A 13,683-nucleotide genomic window follows, 5' to 3' on the forward strand; every position below is an offset into this window, starting at 1 on the left:
GTAAAAAAGTCATACAGGAGGTAAAGATGGAGTTCAAAAGTAAGTTGGCCAATGCTATTAAAGAGGGTACAAAGTTTCTTCAGATATATAAAATGTAAAAGAGAGGCAAGGGTAGATATTGGTCTGCTGGAAAATGATGTCGGAGAGGTAATAATGGGAGATAAGGAAATGGCAGATGAACTGAATAAGTATTTGCATCAGTCTTCACTGTGGAAGACACTAGCAGTATGCCAAAAATTTGTGAATTTCACGGGGCAAAAGTGTGTGAAGTTGCCATTACTAGGGACAATGTTCTTGGGAAACTGAACGGTCTGAAGGAAAATAAATTGCCTGGAACTACTGTTCTGAAAGAGGTGCCTGAAGAGATTGTGCTGAAATTAGTAATGATCTTTCAAGAATCAATTGACTCTGGCATGATTCCGGAGAAATGGAATACTGCAAATGTCACTCCACTCTTCAAGAAGGGAGAGATGCAGAAAAAAGGACATTATAGCTCATGTTAATCTGACCTCAGTGGCTGAGAAGATGTTGGAGACAATTGTTAAAGATGTGGTTTTGGGGTACTTGGAAGCACATGATAAATTAGGCCAAAGTCAGCATGGTCTCCTCAAGGGAAATCTTGCCTGATATATCTGTTGGAATTCTTTGAAGAGAATCGGTGGATATTGTGCACTTGGATTTTCAGGCAGCCTTTGACAAGATGCCACACACGACACTGCTTAACAAGTTAAGAGCCCATGGTATTACAGGAAAGATACTAGTATAGAAAGAGCATTAACTAATTGGCAGGAGGTAAAGAGTGGGAATAAAGGGAGCCTTTTCTGGTTAGCTGCTGGTGACTCATTGTGTTCCACAGGGGTCTGCGTTGGGACCTCTTCTTTTAGCATTATACGTCAATGATTTGGATGATGGAATTGATGGCTTTGTGACCAAGTTTGCAGATGATAGGAAGATAGGTGAAGGGGCAGGTAGTTTTGAGGAAGTAGAGAGGCCACAAAAGGACCTGGACATATTAGGAGAATGGGCATAGAAGGGGCAATTGAAATACAGTGACAGGAAGCATATGGACAGGCACTTTGGTAGAAGAAATTGAAGTGTGGACTATTTTCTAAATGTACGGGGTTTCTTCTTTTATGTTACTGCTAAGGCTAATAAAGTGGCTTCTTTGTTATGTTAAAAATAAAAATGCTACTTTGTTATGTTAACTAGTGACAGAGTGCTTTCTCTCGAAGCTTGTTTGGGTTATAATTACTGACTTATACTATCTTGTGGGGTTGTAAGCTAGTGTTGCGCGGGCTTTTGTGGAGACAGCGCGAGGGGTTTAGAGGGAGAAGACGTAATGTTGTAAGCTGGAACGGACCCCGAGCAGGGGTCTGAGGCCCAGGGTTTTCGGTGAGGAGAGGAGATGAGGACAGATTCGTGTGGAGCGTCTGGTCGACCACCGTGGCTGGTCCCAGGTGGGGGCTTGAGGAGGTCGGAGGGGATCGGATGGTGGCAAGAAGACTTCGTTAACTGAGCTCCAACGGTTGTGCACGAAGTGGTTGGACTTTGATAAGTTTGGCGCCTTTTACTTTTCCTTTTATATTGTATCTCTATTAAGTACATAGTTCCAGTAAGATCTATAAAATGTAATCATTTAATCGCATATGGTGTACTGTCTGTTATTTGGCGGGGTAGGGACATCACACAGTATCTACACGAGCTGATTACCCAGTTTGGCGGGGCCGAGGGCTGCTCCCCCTAGGCGGAAGCGAGCTGAGTGAGCCTGAGGCTTACCGGGGGGTACATAAATATAGAGAAAATTTTAAAATCTGAGGTGCAAAAGGCCTTTGCAGTCCTTGTGCAGGATTCCCTAAAGGTTAACTTGCAGGTTGAGTCAGTGGTAAACCAGGCAAGTGTGATGTTGCCATTCATTTCAGAGATCCAGAATATAAAATCAAGGATGTAATTCCACTTTATAAAGCACTGGTGAGGCATCATGGAATATTATGAGCAGTTTTGGGCCTCTTACCCAAGGATGCACTGACACTGGAGAGAATTCAAAGGAGATTCAGGAAAATGACTCTGGGATTGAAAAGGGACCGATGGCTCTGGGCCTCTACTCACTAGAACTCAGAAGAATGAGGGGTGACCTCATTGAAACATCACGAATGTTGAAAGCCCATGACAGAGTGGATGTGGAGAATATTTTTGCTATGGTAAAGAAACCTAGGATCAGAGGACACAGCCTCAAAATAGAGGGGCCTCCTTTTTGAACGGAGAAGAGGCAGAATTTCTTTAGCCAGAGAGTGGTGAATCTGTGGAATTTGCTGCTACTGGTGTTTATGGAGGCCAAGTCATTGCGTATGCTTAAGGAAGAAGTTGAAAGATTCTTGATTAGACAGGGCATGAAGGTTATGGGGAGCAGTGAGAACGAAAATGGATCAGCCATGATGAAATGGTAGAGCAGACCTGATGGGCCAAATGGCCCATTTCTTCCCCTATATCTTATGGGCTTAAGGTCTAGGCTTTTTAAACAAAGGGACAGAGAGCAAAACCAAGTAACCTTGTATAATTTACTTCCCTTTGCTACAATGTGTCAAATTTTGGTGAGCAAATTTGGGAAGGATTTGAGGCCCTTGGAGTGGATGCAGAAAAGAATAATGAAGGACCTGTCATGTGGATACACTTAAGATAGCACGATAGCTTTTTATAGAACACAGATGAATGGGGTGTGATTGGTTTACAATGATCAAAACTACAAAAGGGCCCAGATAAAGTGAATAGAGAAAACAATTTCTTTGGCGTAAGCATCATCAAACAAGAATGTTAGGAAATTGGGAAAATACCACAATTTACATTTGATAGATAATTATGATCTGGAATGTATGGCCTTAAATGGTAAGAGAAGCAGATTCACTCCTGTTGCAAGCTGCTCTTAAAACTTCTTTTCTGAGATTATTGGGCTAATTCGACTAAAATATTTACATAAGATAAAAGTGGATACATTTTATGTCAGCAATGCTATCTTGCCTGAAATTCTTTCAGTTATTGCATTATATCATTGACAATGAAACATAATGCCTCTTTTATTTCCATAATCAGCACAGATCACAGTTACTTTTATGTTATTTTCAATTAGCTACGCTGATTAAGAATTATTTAATATATGATTAAGAATTAATTCAGATATCAAATAATTCTTAAATAGCAGAAGAGACTCTTATTGATCTCCTTGAAGTGTCAACAGGATATTCCTATTTACCCTTCAATCAAAATGAATACTATTATTGCAGATCTCTCATTCCCAGTTCCCGTTCAAAATAGGAAAATATGGGATCTGTAAAAGTGAAAGCTTCTATCAATTCATCATGTAAGCTTCCTGTACATACGTTAGTAGCATTTTGTCTCATCATGACAAGACATCTGAACAACATTTGCCATTCTCGCCAGGTCCTCCAGAGAGTATTCAGGGAGTTAGGTAGGAAGCTGCAAAGCAGGACCTCTGGGATAGTAATCTCAGGACTGCTGCCTGTGCCACATGCAAGAGTAGCATGATCAGGTATATTAAAGTGTGGCTAAGAGACTGGTGTAGGGGGTAGGGCTTCATACTCCTGGATCACTAGGGCCTCCTCTGAGGGAGTTACGACCTGTACAAAAAGGACAGGTTACAACTGAACCCAAATGGGTCCAATATCCTAGCAGACACATTTAATAGAGCTGTTGGAGTGGGTTTACACTGATTTGGCAGGGGGATGGGAACCAGAGTGATAGGGCTGAGGAAGAGGAAAACAGAAATAAATCAAAGATAGCATGCAACAGAGATTACAGAAAGAACAGGCAGGAGATTAGGCTTAATCACAGCCAGTGGCATGAGTTACAGGGCAATAGAAACATGGTGCAGTTAAAACAAAAAGCAACAAAAACTGGACTGAAAGTGTTATATTTGAATGCACGCAGCATAAGGAATAAAATGGATGATCTGGAAGTTCAGTTACAGATTTGCAAATATGACATGGCCATCTCTGAAACTTGGCTAAAGGATGGCTGCCATTGGGAGCTGAATGTTCAAGGATATACGGTGTATCAGATAGAGAGGTTAGTAGGCAGAGAGGATGGTGTGGCTCTGTGTATAAGAAATATTATTGAATCATTAGAAAGAGATTACATAGGATTGGAAGGTGTAGAGTCTCTATGGGTTGAGTTAAGAAATGGTAAGGGTAAAAGGACCCTAATTGCAGTTGTGTACAAGCCTCCAAACAACAGCCAGGATGTGGATTACAAATTACAGCAGAAGATAGAAAAGGCACATCAGAAAGGCAATGTCATGATTAACGATGATCAAAGGCAGTAATGATGATTAACAGAGGCATTAACAATAACCTTTCAAGAATCGATAGATTCTGGCATTGTACTACTGGATGACTGGAATATTGCAAAAGTTATTCCGCTATTTAAGATGTGTGGAAGGCAGCAGAAAGGAAACTATAGATTTGTGGCTAAATTTGCCTATGATACAGAGCTAGGTGGAGGAGCAGGTAGTGTTGAGGAAATAGAGAGCCTGCAGAGAGACTTAAACCATTTAGGGGAATGGGCCAAGAAGCAGCAAGTATAATACAATGTTGGAAAGTGTATGGTCATGCACTTTGGTGGAAGAAATAAACGGGCAGACTATTATTTAGCTGGGGAGAGAATGCAAAATGCAGAGATGCAAAGGGACTTGGGAGTCCTTGTGCAAGGTACCCTAAAGGTTGAGTTGGTTGTGAAAAAGGCGAATGTAATGTTGGCATTCATTTTTAGAGGTATAGAATATAAGAGCAGGGATGTGATGTTGAGGCTCTATAAGGTACTCGTGAGATCACACTTGGAGTATTGTGTGCAGTTTTGAGTTCCTTATTTTAGAAAGGATATACTGACATAGGAGAGGGTTCAGAGAAGGTTCATGAGAATAATTCCAGGAATGAAAGGGTTGCCGTATGAGGAATGTCTGTCAGCTCTTGGGCTGTATTCCCTGGAGTTCAGGAGAAAGAGGGAAGATCTCATAGAAACATTCCAAATGTTAAAAGGCCTGAACAGATTAGATATGGTAAAGTTATTTTCCATGGTATGGGATTCTAGGACAAGAGGGCACAACTTCAGAATTGAAGGACGTCCATTTAGAACTGTGATGCGGAGAAATTACTTTAGTCAGAGGGTGCTAAATCTGTGGAATTTGTTGCCGTGAGCAGCTGTGGAGGCCAAGTCATTGGGTCTGTTCAAGGTAGAGATAGACAGGTTTTTGATTAGCCAGGGCATCAAAGGGTATGGAGAGAAGGCAGGGGAGTGGGGATGACTGGAAGAATTGGATCAGCCAATGATTGAATGGTGGAGCAGACTCGATGGGCCAAATGGCCTACTTCTGTTCCTATATCTTATGGTTTTATAATTAGCAATTGGCCTATTACTTATTTATGGTTTTGGTTTTAACTCTTCCCTCTTGACTTTGTTGTCAATGTGGTGAATTTCAGAGATAAGGACATTATCTTGTACTGCAATCAAATCTTCATGATTGTACTTAGCATTTCATCCAATATTGTTGAATTTGATAGACAATTATAAAAGAGCCATGGGGATATTTGCTTTAACAGTGGCCTGGTTTTCTGTACTATGCTTCAAAAGAGAATGCATGCTAGCATCCATTTAATTATTCTCTGCTGGATCATTATTTTGCTCGGATCTCTGCACCACAGGAAAGAGATGATTATTAAAATGTTTGTACAAGTATCTTATGCAAAAGAAAATGTTCTGAAGAGTAGGATTTTGCATTTTGTATCTTATGCAAAAGAAAATGTTCTGAAGAGTAGGATTCAGCATTTTGTTGCATATTTTTCAGAATTTAACAAGCAGATTTCCACTTCCCAGAACTATGCCGATCTCTCTTGCAGCACTTTAATTTTCCTCTTTTAAGCAGATTTCTATCCTGGTTGTAGCATTGTAGTTCTCTTAACCAGCTCTTCAGGAATGAGTTCTCTATTCTGAACTGGCTGATGGAGCCATTGTGGAACCTATGTTGTCAGCCACAGCTGGAAGGAAGTCCTTTATGGAATAGATGGGTATGTAATTTGAGACCTGGTGTATTTTGTTTACATTGAGTTTGAGGGTATTCCTTCTATTTTCTGACTTCTGCAACAGTTCTGGCCTGTTTATTATAACCGTAGCATGCCTTTATTTGTTTCCTCTCTTCCTAGTTGTCCTTATTAATATACTAACTAGACACCTATATAAACTTTGGAATCTTCTTGGCTACCTTGAGCTCACATTACGAGACATTGCTTGTGTGCAATCCATCCTTTTTCCATATCGCTACAACTTAAATGAGTTTGTTTTCTCATTTTCCTATTCTTTCCACCATTTCTTAAGTTCCCCCCACCCCCCCCCCCCCCAAGTCCCAAAGGTGTTCTGTTTGAAATGGCTACTTTAACTTGCCTCTTTTTGTGGATTAGTGGCAAAAAGTAAACACAATTGAAGGCAATGTGCATGTGAGAGAATTATTTGGAGGGGCACAAAGAAATAAAGTCAGTGAATGAGACCAATGGGATTGCTTCCCTGGGACCCAATGTAGACCTGATGGGGCAAGTGGAAGCCTTCTCTATCGTTAAAAGTATAAGATATTTGTTGACCAGAAGTAATTCATCTAAACTCTTGCCACCGTTGCAGAATCACGTTTTGGGTCATTCAGTAACTCAAAATCTGGTCTTACCTTTAAACCACAGAGTCCATCCATGTTTGGCTCACAAGCTTGACAAACTCCATCAAATAATGTTAAAATCTGTGAATTGCTGTATGTGTACCCATCATTTGAAATCTGTAAGAGAAAAAAAAATGAGACTCCACACACAACTTGTTACATCTTGCTAACCAGTGAAAGATCAGTTTCTGCCTTTTGTTAACCAAATAGTCTTCCATCCAGATCAAAAGATTACCCCCCCCCCATACCATGAGCATTCATTTCACTCAATAACTTTTGTCACAGCACCTTATCAAATCAAGTTAATTGTCTTTCAAGCATATACACGTGTACCAAACAAAATGTTCTTGCATTAAACCTCATTGGAAATATTGAATATATGGTACACCTATATCTCTCCTTGGTCCTCAGCACACCTAGGGCATCAAGGGATAGAGGAAGAGGAGAGCCATCCACAGTACCACCAATGCGACAGAGAGGGCCTCAAGATGGCTGTGGCTCAAAAGTGGGGAGCCATGGAGTCATGTGTAGCTAGCCATCTGGACACAAGCTGGGGTCTGATCATCCCCGGTTGGGTCACCTGGAGGAGGGTGTATGATGCTGAAAGTTTTGAAACACCCGTTGATTCCAGGAACATCACTGGATGTGTCCAGAGGCATCAGTAGATGTATGTACACAGCTACTTCAAAGAACTTAAATAATCAAATGTAATTTCTATTTCAATGATGCACTTTTACTCTGATTACATAGAAACATAGAAAACCTACAGCAACAATACAGGCCCTTCGGCCCACTAAGCTGTGCCGAATATGTCCCTGCCTTAGAACTACCTAGGCTTACCCATAGCCCTCTATTTTTCTAAGCTCCATGTATCCATCCAGGAGTCTCTTAAAAGGCCTTATCATTCACCTTGAATTCTTCTAACATACTGTTGAAATAAGTTAATAAACACTTACTCCATAATATATTAAGCTAAGTGTTTTATAAATGTTCAATAAATCTGCGCTCCATTCTTAAACAAGAGAGTTATATTTGCAATTTCAAGTAGAGTTTATTGTCATATGCAAAAGGACGGCGAGGTACAGATAAAATGAAAAACTTGCTCAATAGCAACATCACAGGAATGTAGGTACAAACACCATACACATCATAAATTATACAAGTAAAGAGAGTAAAATAAAGTGTGCAAATACAAGACATTGGTTCAAAAATAATGAAGCAGTCTGAGTCAAGTCCATGGTGGTACAAAAATGGATCATTGTGTTCCATTGCTGAGGTAGGATAAAGGCTGTACAGTTCAGATCAAAAACTTGGCAATATGAGTCCTCACGATTCTGTGCTTCCTCCCTAATGGTAGTAGTGAGAAGAGAACCAAGATGGTGAGGAATCTTGATAATAAATAGGATCTTCTTTAAGCAGCACCTGCTTTAGTCAAATGAAGAAATGGCTGTGTTCTTGATGAATCAAGATACCTCCTCTACTCTCTGCAATGTCATGCATTCCTGTGCATTGGAATTGCCACTTCATACCATGATGCAAAAACAGTCTGTATAGAGTCAGCAGTACACCTGTAGAAGTTTGTTAGAGACTGTTCAATGACAGTCTGAATCTGCTAAGAAACAGAAGATGCCTGCTAATGTCAGGTCAAATCTCCTAAGAAAGCAGAGGTATATGTTCTTTTGTGGTGATTGCACCTATGTACTGAGCCCAGGACAAGTTATCACCTCTGACCTATCAGTAAGAGCTGGCACGTATTGGAATTTTCTAAGAAAACAGGGCGTTTTGGAAAATTAAAACTATTTCATCAAATATAATAGCCACTTTCTCTCATCCTCAGGATAAAATCCATAAAGACAAAAGAGCTTGTCAGCCATTCCTCCAATGATTTGCTCAGCACCACCTCCCTCAGAATTGATTGGGATTTTACTTACAAGATCTGTTAACTAGTGACACAAATACCTGCTTAATTCACCTGCTACCTCCTTGTTTTCCATCATTAATACCCCAGAATCATTTGCTGAGATTAATGCTCACTTTGTCAAAATGTTATTTTCTTTGAAAAGATCTATGATTTGTATTTATATGTTCCTTTCTCATTAATTTTGTACTTGCTCTTTGCTGTTCTATTAGAATTTGGTGTAATTTTCTGACCTAGAATCTATCTTTTCACTACTACACCATTTCAAACAGCACCTTATCATCACACAAAACCACCTGAGGAACTCAGCTAGCCACACAGCACCTATGCAGGGCAATAAACAGTTGAGTTTTCCAGCTGAGGCCCTGCATCAAGGCTGGAAAGGAAGGGGAAAGAAACCAGAATCACATGGTTGGGGGAGTGGAAGGAGTACAAGCTGGTAGTTAACAGGTGAGGGGAGAAGGTAGGTGGGAGGGGGTGGGGGGACACAAGAGTTGGGAGGTGATAGATGGAAAAGCTAAATGTGTGAAGGAATCCGATAGGTGAGGACAGTGGCCCATGGAAGAAAGGGAAGGAGGGACACCAAAGGGATGTGATAGACAGATGAGGAGAAGGGGCAAGGTGGGGGGGAGCCAGAATGGGGAAACTGAACAAGAGAGAAGGGGAGGGGGAGAAGTTACCAGACATTAGAAAAATCGGTGTTTGTGCCATTAGGTTGGAGGATATCCAGATGAAGTATGAAGTCCTACTCCTCCAGTCTCAGATTGGCCTCATCGTGATAGTAGCAGACGCCATGGACCAACTTGTTGGAATAGGAATGGGAAGTCAAATTGAAACAGGTGGCCAACATGAAATCCATTTTTTGTACTGGATGGAATGAAGGTGCTCAAAAAGTGGCCGCTAATTGACGCTAAGTCTCATCAGTGTAGAGGAGAAAATGCACAGGGAACATCTGACTCTGACAGACTTGGCTGACTTGGAAGGACTCACATGCAGTGAGTGCAATCTCATGTGTGTTTCAAGAGTACCTTCATAATGCTCAAAGCCTACCTTATACAATATTCCAGCAAACGGGCTTCTGTCTGATTTACTTTGTAAATGGCTTCCAAACACTAAGATTCCTCTAGGCTCTTGATCTCATGCAATCCCACAGGAGCAATAATTTATACTTCCAGAGAATTTCCTGGGCTCCACTGAAAAGGAAACTATTCCTCATTCAGTTTAATTGTTCGCCTGTTCTCCAACCAGTTAGTTTGCCAGTAGCACAAAGCCAGCTGGCCCGGACTACCTTGGCCCAAACTGCTCTCTATAGTCAGGCCATCCTGCAGAGGTGTGAATGATCATGACTTTTTTCAATTCCCAACTACATCGAGAACCAGGAGCTCCTGCATCGTTACAATCAAGTTGGGCTGATTTGCATTTTACTCAGAAAGCAGTCAGTTACAAGATAGTTTAATGATTTATTATATGTCCGTTTAAGACCACTATCATGATTACAATGGCAAACTTAGGTGAACGACAGCTTTAGTTGTCATGAATTGCTCCACAGTGAAACTGAACTGTGATGAATACCTTTCCTCTTCCTTTTGCTTTCTGGCCTTATTTGTTGCCGCTCAGCCTTCAGCCGCAAACTTCATCTAAGCTAGGGATGATGTAGAAAAGAACTTACAGACTGTCACTGGGACTGGAGGGCTTAGTTATAAAGCAAGACTGGATAAACTAGAACTGTTTTTTTTCTGGAACAAAAGAGGCTGAGTGGTGGTTGTACAGAGGTATACAAAATCACAAGAGGCATTGATAAAGTGTGGACTTTTCTCCAGGGTACAAGAGTCTAAAGCTAAAGAACATGGGCTTATGATGAGAGGGGAATGATGTAAAAGAAGATCTGAGAGAAAATTTGCCACACAGGAAGTGTTGGGTATATGGAACAAGCTGCCAAAGAAAGTAATTACAACATTTAAAACATATTTGGGCAGATTTGTAGATAGTAAAGTTTTATAGAGTGAAATAAGCAAAAACAGGCAAATGGATCTAGCTCAAGTAGGCACCCAAGTCAGCACAATGAGTTGGACTGAAGAACATGTAGTTGTAAAGCACAGAAACATGAAGTTACTAAGCCATCCATTGACAGTAATCAACTATTTTTAAGATGGAGGAAAACAGTTTAAAAGCAGTAAAGTGTCATCCACATCTTGAAAAAATTATGCAGCTATTCACTGATCTGAAGTAGATGAAAGAACCGCAGCAGATTCCATGTTGTTTGCATTATAATTATAATTTGTCAAGTCTATGTATAGCAAGTCTAACATGTTATTTTAAATGCAAGAATTACAAAGCGATCCCATAATACACGCATAATTCTCATATAAATATAAAAGAGCACCTCCAGTACATTCAGTACCTTGGCCAGACTATCTGTTTGGGGAGGCTTATTCAACAGCATTGGCAGCATATCTCAATATGCACAGAGTCTTTGTAAATCGGGACTGAATTTTACAACAGTAAATAGTTCCGAATGCAAGTTATAGGATAACAATGTAATGAACTGCTTTGTTTTTGATAACTCATCTGTTTCAAAATATTCCATTTACCTGATCGGTACAGAAAGCATGACCAAGCAAAATATAAAATTAAACTTATAATCCTTTCTCAATGATGCTCTCAGTCATGCAGTGTTATCCAACAGTTCTTCAGTAAACAAAATAATCAAGTTTCTATTTTAATGCATTTGATACTGTTAATATTTAGTTGTGAGTTATTGTAAGAAATGGGGCCACAAACACAAGAAAATCTGCAGATGCCGGAAATCCAAGCAACACACAAAATGCTGGAGGAACTCAGCAGATCAGGCAGCATTAATGGAAAATAGTAAACAAGCAACTTTTCGCACCGAGACCCTCCATCAGGACTGGAGGAAAAGATGAGAAGTAAGAGCAAGAAGGTATGGGGGGGGGGGGGGGGGGAGAGGAGGAAGAAGCACAAGGTGGTAGGACATAGGTGAAAGCAGGAGGGGAAGAAGAGTGAGGTAAAGAGCTGGGAAGTTGATTGGTGAAATGGGAAAGGGCAAACGGGGAATGGTGGAGGTGGGGGAGTTACCAAAAGTTTGAGAGATCAATGTTAATGCTATCAGGTTGATGGCTACCCGGATGGAATATAAAGTGTTGCCCCTCCAATGACACGCTAGTCCTGCTGAAGGGTCTCTGCCCAAAACGTCCCCTGTACCTTTTTCATAGATGCTACCTAGCCAGCTGAGTTGTTCCGGCATTTTGTGTGTTTTGCTTGAATTTCCAGCATCTGCAGATTTATCAGTCCATGTTCCCCTTTACTGCTGCGATGAGGCCACACTCAGATTGGAGGAGCATTCCTTCACCATTCCCCCAATTCCTGTTTCCCTCTTTCACCTCATCTACTTATCTACCCACCATCTCCCTCTGGTGCTTCCTCTTTCTTCCATGGTCTTCTACCCTCTCTTATGAGGATTTCCCCTTTTCCAGCACTTTACTTCTATCACCAATCAACTTCCCACCTCTTTACTTCACCCTTTCCCCTCTCCCAGTTTCACCTATCTCCTACCACTTTGTACTTTTTTCTCTCCCCCACCCCACCTTTTTTGCTCTGACCTCTTTTTTTTTCCTCTCAGTCCCAACTAAAAGTCTTGAAATGTTGACTGCTCACTCCTTTCCATAGATGCTACCTGTTCTGCTGAGTTCCTTCAGCATTCTGTATGTGTTGATAAGAAATGGGGTGTATGGGATAACCAGGTAGGGGTACACTTCTGATGAAGGTGCTTGAGAGTGAGCTGTCCATTCCTAGGCAGCTCACTCAACTTTGCTCCCCACCGGACACTCAGCACTCACCTGTGGCTCCAAGTGGCTATTTGCATGCAACAGTGGTCACATCCTGGTACACTGCTTCAACGGGTGGGCTAATTAACTGGTGGCATAGAGACAGTGAACCAGTGAAATAGAGACATGCCTGTTCTAGCTTGCAAAGTCAGATCTGGCAGACTATGCAGGTGATATCTACAGTGAGATCCAATGGCCAGGAAGGCGGCTCTGCAATACTCTGAAGAGAGCGAAGAGCGTGACAAGGCACAGAAGACATGGCCACCTACGGCAACCAAGGAAGACCCCAGTTGTGCTCTTTGTTCATACCATGGGACCCAGACTTGAGGATGAGAGAGTGGAACAGCCGCAGTACAATGGCTTTTCCACTTTAAAAAACTGTCCTGCACAGGTTTCTTGTCATCATCAGACACAATAGACAAACACTACCACTATATGAATAATCAATGCAGCAGAATAAAATTTAATAACAGGTATTTTGTAGGGGAATAAATCTTAATCTTCATTCTGATAACCCAGGGTTTTGTGGTACTGGCAGTATATCCATGTCAGAAGAAAACTTAGGCAGCAGAAAAATAGCAAGATCCTAAATATATTACAATTGCACCAACTGCAACAGTAACAGTAAGTAAATTAAAAACTGGACAAAAATGTTTTATTTAATGTTCACATCACTGGCTGTTTTGTAATCATGAAGACAGATGATTCAAATTTTATTGGATAAAAATGAAAGATAGTAAAACTAAAGTGATGGAATATGCAATATTTACAAATGTTATAAATGACAGGGGAGAAGTACAATTTAATTCAAAAAATGCAACTGATGTTAAAATGTGTTTTAAAAATGCTAAGGAAATGCAGCAGGCTCAAAATATGCCAAAGTATCATTCTAAACAGGTGAATCACAGCTTGATACAGCAGCAAGACCTCAAGAGTATTGTGAACGCAGCTCAGTCCATTATGCAAACCAGCCTCCATTTCTATACTTGCTGTTGTTTTACTAAAGCGGCTAATATAACTGAAGAGTCCCCCATCCCAGTCACTCTCTCTTGTCACCTCTCCCATCCGAAAGAAGATACAAAAGCTTGAGAACACATACTTCTAGATTCAGAGACAGCTTCTATCCCACTGTTGTTGACTCTTTAATGGACCCCTTGTGGTAAGAGATAAACTCTTGATCTTCCAGTCTACTTTATCATGGCCCTTGCACTTTA

At 40.9% G+C, this 13,683-nt stretch overlaps 1 protein-coding gene across 1 annotated transcript in view; it reads right to left on the minus strand.

Moving 5' to 3' along the window:
• The window catches only part of vwde (von Willebrand factor D and EGF domains), a 230,007-nt gene that overhangs the window by 92,854 nt on the left and 123,470 nt on the right, over positions 1-13,683 (minus strand). Inside the window, exon 15 of the mRNA XM_059972621.1 lies at positions 6,719-6,823. Within this exon, the coding sequence (XP_059828604.1) occupies positions 6,719-6,823 (105 nt within the window). The remainder of the gene's footprint in view (positions 1-6,718; positions 6,824-13,683) is intronic.

Source organism: Hypanus sabinus, chromosome 6, assembly GCF_030144855.1.
Source record: "Hypanus sabinus isolate sHypSab1 chromosome 6, sHypSab1.hap1, whole genome shotgun sequence".
NCBI classification, from domain to species: Eukaryota; Metazoa; Chordata; class Chondrichthyes; order Myliobatiformes; family Dasyatidae; genus Hypanus; species Hypanus sabinus.